General features: G+C 30.6%; 1 protein-coding gene across 1 annotated transcript; it reads right to left on the minus strand.

Moving 5' to 3' along the window:
- Positions 1-1,375: 1,375 nt before the first annotated feature.
- DND1 (Cyclic nucleotide-regulated ion channel family protein) lies at positions 1,376-7,814 on the minus strand. Its single transcript, XM_020363103.3, has 8 exons — positions 7,474-7,814; positions 6,329-6,983; positions 4,532-4,747; positions 4,107-4,420; positions 3,348-3,459; positions 3,003-3,239; positions 2,239-2,325; positions 1,376-2,129 (listed from the first exon to the last, which is right to left on the minus strand). The coding sequence occupies exons 1-8, from the start codon at positions 7,506-7,508 to the stop codon at positions 1,644-1,646; spliced, it is 2,142 nt and encodes a 713-aa protein (XP_020218692.2). The 5' UTR covers positions 7,509-7,814; the 3' UTR covers positions 1,376-1,643.
- Positions 7,815-13,321: the final 5,507 nt, after the last annotated feature.

Below are 13,321 nucleotides of genomic sequence, written 5' to 3' on the forward strand. Positions count from 1 at the left end.
TAACAATATTTCCTTTTTTTTAAATAAGTTAACGGAGGCATAAATCCTAAACCCTAAAAAATTAGATACTGCAATGTCTTATGTTAATTTTCTTTTTTTTAAATATAAAAAAATTCTAATTTCACAATATAAAAATTAAAAAAAAATCATAGTAAAAAAAATAAAATAATTGTTGAGTCATAAAAGGAGGAGAGATAAGAGTAACAAACTCAAGAGAATGAGAGAGATCGCAGTTTTTATGTTGAGAGGATTTTTTCCCCAACTAAGATCCATTTTCATCTCATTTTACTCACAGAAACCTAACTCAAATTTATCTTATATATATATATATTGTAGAGACCATGATATCAATTTCATCTTTCATCTTTCCATTTTCTTGACGTGTGTTATAAAAAAATTATCACTTAAAAGTTGAAATTTCAAGCGTTTTTTTGTGTTATATAAAGGAAAAAATTAAACTAAATAGAATAAAATAGAGCAAGTCAATTAAAGAGAACGAAGAGAAAAATAGAGCAAGTCAATGATCATTTACATACCGGAGTTTCACAAAATAGAGGAATGAAATGAGAATAATACTATAGTATTATATATGAGCAATAAACAGTAGTGCAGTATTATTAGCAGAGAAAAAATGGAGAAGACAAAAGCATAGAAAAAAAAAAGATGAAAAATTCACTTGGAAATTCTCGAAGCACTTGAAAAGTCACTTCAAACAATCCTCCAAAATCTGATGGGTTTGGATGGGATTGTTTTATGAATTTTGTATTTATAAATAGCACTAGAAAGTCCTTTAAAATCCCTTTAACATAATAATCCTTGAAAATCTTTATATTTTTGAATATCAATGAATTATTTTTAAGTTGTAAAAAATCTCAAATGAATATTAATAAATTTTAATGGACTCTTTAAAAAATCTTGAAAATCCAGATTGAATACTACTAAATTATTTTTAAGTGACATAAAATCCTGATTGAATACCAATGAACTTTTTTACTCAAAAAAAAAGTCTTTTAAAATCTTATAAAATCTTAAATCAATAGACCCCCATAATTTTCTTGGATGATTAGTGTAAAGATTTTTACGGTTTATAAGAAATATATCCAAATATAATTTTAAAATTGAAAGTCAATAAACTTACGGTATACAATAATGGTTAAATGACCGTAAAATTTTTTTTATTACCATGTTAATACATTCTAATTAAATTCGTAAAAGTGTTATTTGTGTTCAATGTTTAATATTTAAATTGCAATATGATATGATATGATATAAACTTACTACAATCGGCTTAATTACGGAAAATTAGTTTCCAAGAAATCTTATGTTTAAAACCCATTACTACTCATTGTACACCAAAAATAATATAAATATGACGTGATCTAAATTTAATTTGTATTATGAATTTAAATAATTAGTCGATCTTATAGTTTACTGAATTGAAATTCTTGTAAAAAAATAAAAGTGACTGTTTCAAATTTGCAATTGCTCGTACTCCCTTTCTAGTTTTCTTTTATACATTTCATGAATAATTGCATGACTTCCACGGCAACTTCAAAAGGCCTAATGGAGTTGAGGCAGAGTAGTTTTTATTGAGGATCTGGAGCCAAGCCAGCAACAATTAGAAAAAACATGGAAACCAGGTTTCATTCAAGATGGTCATGTGGCCTTATTGACATGAACATTGCAGCATATTGCAATAGCCTGCGCTCAGTGCCTCCACTGTCCCTTACAGGGGTCACTGGACCTCTAGTCCTCTGCCTGTAACGTCTCCAAGCAAATTGAATGTTGACAGCAGCCCATGTTCTCCAATTGGATGAGTAATATCTTGCTGTTCTCTTCAGCCTCTCATTGGCAAACTTGTACCTGAAGTGATCAGTGATGTACCTCAAGTTGTCAGCATCAAGGCCAAAGGCTTCTGCTGATTCAAGGCATATGAATGTGGCTGAGGAGGCTGGAAGCCGGTCGATAAATGGCCGGCGAAGGCACCAGGAGAGTAGCTCATCGCCCAAGAACCCCCCTGGCTCAAGGACGCTTGAGGCCACCATGCCTTTGCTCAGACTTTGGTTGCGTTTTATGCGTCCTCGGACGATGAACACCATCCTTGGCACAGGATCACCTTCTCTGATTATCTGTTCCACAAGGGCATGACAACATTATGGTCTTCTTCAACATGGAATGCTTGGAAGAAAATTTGGTCTCAAATGGTGTCAATTGTGTACATGATTGATAGTTTATTACCTTTTCATCTTTGGAGAAGACTAAGGGCCTCACCCTGTCACAGATGTTGTCAAGAATAAGATCATCCAAGTTGTGGAATAGAGGAACCTGTCAAACAGAAATAACTACTCATTAGGAGAGGTTGATTTAATTGCCACAAGCAAATGAGTATTGTTATAAGCACATCACAAAGTACCGGGTACATGGTATGCAAACAGGTCCACAATTTGTGGATTTTTACTTTAGATAAATGCTAGTAATACATTTTTTTTATTGGTAAAAATTTATTGAAAAATACAAAAATCACAAGAGTTTCGTTAAAAAGAATGCAAGAATCATTAGAATTTGTGATTCTAACAAATTTCAACTAATAAAAGAGGTGTGTGAGATAGTATTTTCTTAACATTTCTCTTTACATGGTAGGTGAATGCTCTATGTGGTATGCAGGTTTATTGAGAAAAATCCGTAACTGTGGATTGGCCTCTCTTGAGAACATAGAGACTCGCGTGTTTGTGACATGCACAAGGAACTAATTTCTCTTTGGGGAAGAGATTTAGAGGAGTTCTGTTCAGTTATGATTTCTGATGTAGTCAAACAACATCTTAGAGTTCTGATGTTGTGATCTTTAGACAACATTATTAACGACAAATATTGAGTTAACTAATTTTTTACATACAATCTTCTTTCATTTGTTTTTCTTTATCTAACATCCAATGATACTAGCCAACTTATTGAGGTATTTAACTAGCCAACTTCTGTAATTTGCAGGATTGAACATTACTTACCTTTCTAATGAGGTCAAGGCAAAGATGGCGCTTGATGTCCCTCCTCAGTCCCTCGGGCAAGTCTTTGATCATTTCCATCTCATCTTCTCCTCCCATGGCAGCCCATCTCTGACGTTCAAAATGGCGAACTCTTTGTCTTAATCGCGATGGCAACTGCCTCCTCCTCATCCACCATTCCATGTCACGACATCTCAGTTGCATCTTTCTCTTCTTTGCCATGACTGCATGCAAGAATACCTACACCGTAGGAATGATCCCATTTGTTAGACCATGTTGAGTATGGAACAGTTTTTTAGCAGGTGTAGCAATAACCAGCATCTTTTCATATTTACTTGTTTAGCATACCTGGATGTTACCAATCAATAATGTGAAAAGCAGTAATCCACTGAGTACGATGCATATGCTGAAAATCACTTCTAGCCAGTTACTTGTGGGTTCAAGATCATTTCCGAAAGTGCTGCAAGAATTAGTAGGGATTATGAAAACACTCGGATGATGAGGCTTATTTCATGTATAATATAACATAAATTTGGATACTTATCAATCAAACACATCAAGAAAACATTTTTGCGAGAATCTATTTTCATAATTCATTAAAAACTAATAACTAGATAAAACAATATAACATATTTATAATTAACCAATTAACTTCAAAATTTCTACAGTTTTTAGATATAACCACTGGAACAAAACTACAAAATGAAACAATGAAAGGGAGATTAGATAAGGTGAAATTGAAATGAAAGATATTTTAGGTTTCCATCTGTTAAAAGAATTGCACTCAAACAGTCCAATTATTCAATTTTGTTTCCAGCTTCCATGGTAAGTAAAAGAACGGAAATTTTAATTTTAATTTGTTTCATCTCATGACCAGTGGACCACCTACTTGAATGTGTTTTGGTGGTTAAGGAAAACCAGAAGTTGAACATAATCAAAAAATGTTTACAGTTTGAGAGAGAGGCATAAGCCAAGCACATTGACATAAATAATATTTATCGAGTTATGATGTTTTGATTCATAAGTATTACACACTAACATAAACAAGCACAAACTTTTTAACATGAGAAACAGTATCTATAAGAGTTTTTATATTGGCTAATTTACCTGAGGGTCATCAAACCCCAAAAAATGGGATAAAGAATCTTCACTGCCAAAGAGTTGCTGGATATGACTGGAAGTGCCCATTGGTAGATCCCATATTTGAAAGGTCCTTCAACATCTAAGCACAAAGGCTTTCTTACCAATGTTGAGTTTCCACCACATGAATTTCCTATTGTGCCTGCTGGTAACAGAGACTGGTAGCATACCTCCTCTGAGCATGACACAGAAAGATTGCATCCATTAGTTCTTTCACACTGCTGCCTGAGGCAGGACGCAACACGTTGAATTGCAAGGACATACCAGCACCCTCCAGCAACCTATAAATTAACCATGAGAGAAAAAAAAAAATAAAATCAACTTTTTAGCAATTGTTTTAGTGACAACTTGATCATAGGCAGGCTCAAATTCCAGTAGTGGGGTTTGCTTACATGAGAAGCAATGAAATAAGCTATGAGATTGAGACCAAATCCCCACCAAATGGTGCCAAAGATGTAGCCTGTGACTTTTTGCATTCTTCTCATCATGCAGATGCTATGGTAAACCTTGGGGAGAAATTGGAACAAAAAAATCAATAGCATTATGGTCATAATGATTTTTATTTTCTCTTCTCTTATCAATTTTGGCACTATCAACCAAAACACAGCCTGCAAACAGAAGGTAAACATACAGTCAAAAGAGAGCTGATTTGATATAAATAGGCATAGACAGAAGGGGCTAGTAGTGAGTACAGTGTATGTTAATTATATTGGCTTCTAAAGCCACCCTTTAAATAACTCTATCCGCAACTGATTTGACACAAGAACAAAACTCAGATTCAATTAAAACTTTTAACTTAAAACATGTCTTCAAAAGGCCATTTAAGTATATTCAATTGAGGAGGTGGCAACACATGGATGAAGACACCAAGACAAAGGTGTGACTGTGAAACATGGACGAACATTCTGTAACATATATTTCACTGTACTACCGACCATGTGAGATGTCTATGGTTTATAGTCCTATACACTCTAAGAAAAGTAGCAGACTGTGAAATCAAACTTACAACCTTAGCACAGTGCTTTTAAGACTTGTATATTGGGCTACCACTGTCTAATTAGTATTGTCTTTCACTTTAGGCACTATTCTAGTGTTAGTGAGGAAATTCCGATTTGTTTACTTCAATTATTAAAATAATGACTGATATATTAAAATGATAACGCACGTTAAACATTACACAGCAAAATGCATTATTAGCCTTTTTTTAGTCCTTTAGTTTAGATTGAATCCGAAATTTTTTTTTTTCAAGTCAATTAAGTCCCTCTGGTTAAAATTATACAAATTTGGTCCTTGTATAGATTTTCCCCTACCAATAATCTTTAAAGTATCCTTTTCTACAACAAATCTTCACAAATGTCGATTGGATTGTTTTAAACCTTCTTCTACTCATAATTTAGTCATTCACTAACCATAACATCAGTTTTTATTCCAAAAAAACATGTCAAAATTTTTCATGTAACAGGAATATAACTGTTTTTCACTTAAAATAACAGTAACAATAATATAGTAAAGTATAGTAAAAGAAATTGTTTGATATTTTTAAAATTTTTATGTAAATAAATTTTATGCAATCATTGTTTAAAAAATGAGTTCATTTTTTTAAATAACTATCAATTTGTTTGGAAAACAATTGATTCCACCTCAAACTGCCATTCAATTCAATGATATAACATCCTTGTTTCTCCTTTTGCAGGAAGTGTGGAAGTTTGTTTTGGGAACTCCAGATATAAGCACACTTAGAATCTGTGTAAATACAGTACAAGTTAAAAAAAAGTTCTAAAAGATTATTTTACCAATAAAAACACTTAATGTTCAAAAAAAAAATTCAAAAACCCATTACACATCATAAACTTAAATTCAAATCGACTCTTTAGACAGCAAAACATATAATTAAAAAGGAATTTTAACAAAAATCCAAAGACACACCAAGAAAATTTACTTACAATAGAACTTTAACAAGTTTTCTTTGATATTACTATTAACTAAAGGGTTAAAAGTTTAATGTTTTATTTTTAATAAAATAAGTGGTAATATGAGAATAGTGTGGAATGTGAAAAGGCAAAGTGGGAAACACGTGGTGTGAGCGTGCGAATGAGAAAGGAGATAGAGCGAGAGCAAGTGTGTGTGTGTACTTTGCAGTGAGAGATAGGAAAGAGCGAAAAAATGAGCAAGTTTCGAAAAATCCTAACCTGGGGAACGGGGAGTATGACGAAGGCGTCGAACCAGAACCCCTTCAACGAGCGCAAGTAATGCGACGCGATCGCACGCGCGTCCCACACCAGCTTCCCGCACCCCACCACCAGCGACTCTCGTGACACGTACGCCAGCCTGAACTGCAGCCACACGTGCAGCAAGTGCACCGCGTCCACGCTCGTCCGCGCCACCGTCACCATCGCCGCCAGCCCCCCGTCCATGTACAGGCACGGCGACCCCTCCCGCCCGATCGACAGCGCGTAGAAGAACAGCGGGTCTATCGCCAGCGCCACCCCACGCGCCAGCAGCAGCGCTCGGTTCCACCTCTGCACGCGCTTGCTCCGCGGATCCAGAACCCGCCCGAAAGGCCCCTGCGTGACGCCGCGGAACCCTGAGGCCTTCCCCGGCCGGTTCTGGATCGGCACCAGCGAGGACCCCGCCGAGGCCTCCCACTGCAGCTGCTGGTGGAAGCTGTCGCAGCTGGTGGAGTGAAACACCGGCGCCCCTACCTGCGTGCACGCGTAACACTCCACCACGCTGCCAAATGGATTATCATCCATAACCGTCCCTCCCACACCGGTATCACTGCTGTCGCTGCCACTCTCTCCATTGCTGACCGTGTTTCTTCTTCGCAACTTTTTACTAATCCACCTGTCAAAAATGGACATAATCATTATTCTTATCATTGTGATAACATCATGTTATGTCATGGAACAAACCTTAACCTATGAAATCTTATCCTATAACCTATATTGAATTTGCTAAACAAGTGATGTGAATACATAGTGCATTAGAATTCTTTCAAGAAATGGTTAGATTTATCATGGAGAACTACTACTACATGAAACCAAAGTTGAAATATATATATTTGTTATCTAAGGTTTTCAGTTTTTGTATCCGACACAAATCTTTGCCAACAGTGTCTGACATGAAAGAACTGGTGCCTGCAATATGAAATTCAAGTTTGAACCAGCACTGTACGTACGCAGAAATCTTTATTGAGACGTGTGTTCAGTTAGAGTGTTTGAAACAAACTAGCTAGTGCTTAGAATATGAAAGTGAAGGGTGAATTGATGAGTTGATATGATTTAGTGTTGAAAGAAAAGAATAGGGTGCATGAATGAATAAGATGTAGATGTACCTAAGGAGAAGGAGAGAGGAGAAGGTGTTGGGCATGGTTGAAGATGGAGAGAAACCATGGGAGAAGAGAGAGGGTTACATGAGAGTGGTGGGTTGGAGTGTGTGAGGGGAGAGCAGATGGAAGAGGGAGTATATAAGAAGAGCATGGGGATGAGATGAAGAGAAGGGTGAAATTTGCATGTGAAGAGGGGAGGGTGGGGATTGGAGCTTACGGTTACGCAACGTTGGGTGGGGTTGGTACTCACTACTCACTACTCACTACTCACTACTCACTACTCACTCTGCTCTTTGCTCTTTTGCCGTTTTCTGTCACACTTGGGACCACCTTCCCCTACTTCTTCTTACACTCTCTCCCTTTTTCTTTTCTTCTTCTTATCTTCCATCCCTATGCCATGAATCATCATCTCTGCACATAATGCAATGCAATCCTTTAATCTCATCACTACTTCACTTCAGATTCTCTCACAATTTAATTTGCCTAGTTAAAATATGTGGACAAATGTTCTTATTCTGGAATCTACTTGTATAATTTAACAACACAAAATACGTTTTACTTTTGCAATTACCATGTAAAATATTTTTATTTCACCATCCAATCATAAATATATATAATAAATGCTTGCTTTCTATAATAAATAATTAAAAATCATATCAACAATAAATTTTTATTAGTTTACCATGTATAAGTACTTTATATTTCCGGTGGATAGTCGTTAAACTCAACTAGTAAACCGTTAAAGAAACACTTTTGAGAAAACTTTGTAAATTTGTTCGCTTACATATTTTTGTTTCAGCTAAATATGAAGTTGGTTGTGTTTTGTTTTGTTTTTTTATTTTAAAAAGTTATTTTATAAAATTTCTCTTTTTTTCTGAATATATTGATAAAAGGAGGGTAATTTAGTTAAGGAAAATTCTAATAATATTTTTTTATTAACATTACTGAAGTCAACACCTCTATTTTGTTTTTAAAAAATAAAAATAATAGAAATTACAATATATATGTTTTAAAAAAAAATTACACCCTCTAAATCAAGTAAGATAACATGTAATAAAAAAAGATAAAATAATTGTAAATATAAATAAAGACAAAAGGTGGTGTTATAAAAAAAAGTGAATGGATATTATTAATAGGTGAACAATTATTATTTTTAAAACATTTTTTTCTCCTATTTTATCCTAAAAGATGTCATGGTTGAAAAAATATTAATGTATAATAAAGGATATTAATATATAAAAAAATATAGAAATCAAAATGAGGTATTTACTTTATATATTATTAATAGAGTTGAGACACTCTATATTTTTATATTTATTTAAAAATATTTAAAAATTATTAATATTTTCAATCAATTGATATTATATTTGATTCTTAAATTTTAATGTGTTGAATTCAAGTCTTTAATTTAATTAATTTTTAATTTTAAAATTTAAGAATAAAATAGTCTAAAAATTGTGTATATGAAAATAAATATCTTTTTTATAATAAGTATAGATATATAATATGAATATAGATATTTCTTTAAACGTATTGTTTTTTTACACCTTTAAACATATTATTCATAAGTGAAATTTAAAGTTTGCTAACAACATTGAATAACTTTATAAGAAACATATTGATTAAATTGAATTACTTTAAACTAATATTTTGTTATATAATTAAAATTGAAAATAAATTATATATAAATAAATATTACATTTTAATATATAAGTTATATTTAAAATTTTAATAAATAGGTATTTTAAATATATAAATTATATTATATTTTAAATTTATAATAAATAATTTATATTGTAACACAATTTGTAATAAGTTATATTCTACTAGAATTTCTCTTATTACATGCGACTTTTCCTACGAATTTTTCATAAAAATTTGCAGGAAACGTTGTTCCTACAAATTTTTCTGCAAAATTTTATTTGCAGGTAATACTTTCGTGGATAATATATTTTTGCGAATTTTAAAATTCGCAGGAAAATTTCCTGCGAAATTTCTTGCGAAAAAAATTCGCAGGAAAGTTTCTTGCAAAAAAAAAATTTGCAGGAAATTTTCCTGCAAAAAAAAATCCGTAGGAAAATTCGTAGAAAAGTTTCTTGCAAAAAAAAATTTGCAGGAAACTTTCCTGCAAATTTTTTTGCAAGAAATTATGCAGGAATATTTTTTACGAAAAAATTAAAAAAAAAAATACTATAAATTATATATTTTAAGAATTCATAATCTTTTATTTTCATGCCTCATACATAATCTTTTAAATTCTAAGGTTGTAGATTATAAGTCTAACACTCAACCATACAATTCAACTTGTAAGGTAAGTGTTGTCTCAACTTATATACTCTTTAATTGTTTTATTTTCAATCGATGTGGGACTTAGAGATTTTTTAAAATATTAAACTTATGAATTTAAATATATTTTTTTATTTTTCCTGCAAAGGAAAATCCGCAAGAAAAATTACCTGCAAAATTTTTCTACCATTTAGTAAACATTACTTGCGAATTTATTTTTGCAATAAAATCTACAAGAAACAAAATAAAATTCTTACAATATTTTCTGCAAATTTTTACCATGAATTTTTTTCCCCATGATTATTAAAATTGTAGCAAAATTTGTAAGAAATATCTGTAAATTATTTTTTGCAGGAAAATTGGCAAAAAATTTCTGTGAATATTTTTTTGTAGGAAAATTCGTAAAAATTGTTTCACCGATAAAATACCTCTAAAAATACTCTTACCCAATATAATTGTTTATATATATATATATATATATATATATATATATATATATATATATATATATATATATATAAAGAATTGATTAAGGACATTTGAACACAACTTACAACCTAGAGATGTAAGAAATATTGTTCCTTTAATTTTAAAGCGTATTTTTAATATGCATATATATGTAAAGGATAAATAAAGAAAGAACAATAGAGATAATTCTTAATTGTATGTGATAAATGTCACATATATATAGTGACAAAACTACTTCTGTTTGAAACGGCAAATAATTAAAGAAGTTGTTATATCAATCATGATAGCATGAAAATACACCCTAATATAAAAAAATATTTAAAATATTCAAAAAAAAAAATGTGTAATCGAATTTTTTTTATTTAAAATCAAAAGTTTTTTAATTCTCGAAAATAATTATAATTTGTACGCCTTGTATTCCCAAAGGTATAGTAGCCAAGAATGATTTGAAACAAAAAAACATTCTACTTATCTTCGCACCGGCTGGCTTGTTTTTCTGTTGGACCAATAAAACAAAATTTGAAATATTTAAATATTTCTAAAGTGACACGTAATAATATTCAAATTGAAACATTTCTGCACTCACATATATTTTGTGTATTCAGTTTATTATTTTACTTTAAATGGATATTATTAAGTAATATGCCTCATGATTCTTTTTATATGAGTAAGGTTGTTAAATTTTAACGCATCTCTACGTTGAATTTTATTGCATGTACATATTGAGTTTTAACGTATTTCTATAAAATTTTAAAAATATTTAATATTTTATTATGTTAATTTCAAATGAAACTGATGTAACTTTTACTAAGTGTTACACCGCTCAATAACTTTATATTAAATTGTTTACGGTGAAATTCGTCCGTAGACTCTTTATATTCGAACTAGCACGTAAATGATTTCAATTTAGGCTTTTGATTTAAGAACAGGAAATGGAGTGGACAATTTTAGTAATTACTTGTTTCTAATGATTCTTCAACAATTAACAAGCAATAATTTCCAGACATATAAATGCTAAGATGAACAGAATGGATAATTAAAATATTTGCAATACAAATCATGGCTCAACTTGCATACTGTTCCAGAATTACAATGCCAAAATGATATAACTTCATTGATTACAAGAGATAAATTAAAAGAGCTACACTAATTCTACTCCTAAAAAGCAAGGTAAAAATGGCCAAGAATTAGTCATACCCAAAAATGATTCTGTGCACGAAAGCCATATGCACGGGCAGAGAGTGCTTGAGAATTTAGTTATGACAGTATGAGTTTTTCCGACCTTCGTCAAGGAGTATGCCTTTCCTATTTATAGAAATCCTCAAGAGCAGTTATTTTCGTGTACACATATTATGGGCATATAACTCTTGTCCACTAAGCCCATTACGTGGGTTCGGATAAAACCTTTGGTAACCGTTTGCCTCACGTGTTTTTTACTTCTTCGATCTGTGTTTTCCTAACTGCTTTAAGATAACTACTCAAACTGCTTTAACCTCCAGTAACCTCCCTCGTCTATTTTCGAGCACTTCTCTACTCGAAAAGTTTTTTCGACCTTCTCGCACGTGAACAAATAAGGCTCCTGATATGATCCAGGTAAGTGTTCGACCTCTATCTTCTTTTTCGAGTAGTTTCATAGCTTTCAATCAGCTTTCGAATTCTGGGTTTCGAGTGACCTTAACATAAATGTAAATTTTAAAAATCTAACCGTTAGATTGAAAGTTCATATCTCTTAGATAAATTTTATTTTTATTTTTTGGAAGTTATTGAATGTCAAAAATCCTAAATTTCCAACAACCAAGTGATAAATTGAAGTTCTTGAAGGATCCTCTCATATATTTTTCTCTTTTTTATTTCACCACTAATGCATGATGGTGCAACTTATATTCTTCATTTACGTGTGTCAAACGATAAAATTTATCATACTTCAGTTCCATTCCCTTTCTTTAAAACTACATGCAATACCCGTCGAATTATTTTAATAAGTTTGATGATTTAATATTTAATTCATTATATAAACAAAAATTCACGATAAAAATAGATACAAAATATAATAATATATTTTAATTACATAAAAATAACATTAAAATAAATAAATATGCTCTACTTGTTATAATTTATTGAAAAATTCTTTGTAGCATATTAATCAAGGCATAATTTTTTTTTCTTATATGTACATGTAAAAGAAAAAAAATTAAATATTTAATAACTAGTTATTTAGTTTTAAACCAAAATAATTAAAATGAAAAAATATTAAAAGGTATAAATATTAAACATTTATTATCTTTTAATTGAGAAGAATCATTTTCATAGCAAATAGTACGTTTTTATTATTGAACTCAAATATTTTATATATGAATGACGCAGACATTTAATTTTTCATCGATTTTTTAAGGAATAATGTCTGTTATAGAAGTTTGTTTTGTTTCCATTCTAAAAGAAAATGATGTTAGTTAGATAAAAGTTTGATTGTTAATGGATTATGATTGGAGATGTTTAAATATATACAAGAATAATTTTGAAAGAAAAAATAATTAGTAATTATTAGTAATAATATTTGTAATTCTCAATAATAATATAATTTGTAATCATTATAATAATATTTGTAACTATTTTAGGATAAGTAATAAATTATTATAATAATATTTTAGAATAAATAATATTATAAATTTTTTATTAACTTTAATTAATATCGTAATATTTCTTAATTTAATGATTTAAGCAATTAAGAATTTATGATTTGATGAATGAAAACGTTTCAAATTTTTTATGATTTAAGCTATTTAAGAATTTTAATATTTGTTAACACTATTTTTTATTTAATGATTATAATTATATAGACTATCGTTTTTATTAAGTGAGTTATTAACATTTTTTATTTTGCCCGAGATATAAAGCACATTTAATATTTTATTAAATTAATATACTAATTATTTATTGTTGGTAACGATTATAACAATTATAATAATTTTTTCTTTTATTTATTTTGTCCGGATTATAACGATTATAAATCATTTAATTATGTGTTTTGATTATAATCATCACATTATAATTATAGGTGTTAATTAACGTTAATAAAAGAATTTCAAAATAGAATTTATCT

This window comes from Cajanus cajan, chromosome 4, assembly GCF_000230855.2.
Source record: "Cajanus cajan strain Asha chromosome 4, NIPB_CcT2T_4, whole genome shotgun sequence".
Classification (NCBI taxonomy): domain Eukaryota; kingdom Viridiplantae; phylum Streptophyta; class Magnoliopsida; order Fabales; family Fabaceae; genus Cajanus; species Cajanus cajan.

Excerpts from the sequence above, each read along its gene's own strand:
- DND1 (XM_020363103.3), bottom strand. The coding sequence starts at position 7,508 with ATGCCCAACACCTTCTCCTCTCTCCTTCTCCTTAG. Across the intron at positions 3,240-3,347 it reads TATTGATTGGTAACATCCAG|GTATTCTTGCATGCAGTCAT; the intron begins GTATGCTAAACA and ends CCTACGGTGTAG. Across the intron at positions 2,326-3,002 it reads GCCTTGACCTCATTAGAAAG|GTTCCTCTATTCCACAACTT; the intron begins GTAAGTAATGTT and ends TCTGTTTGACAG.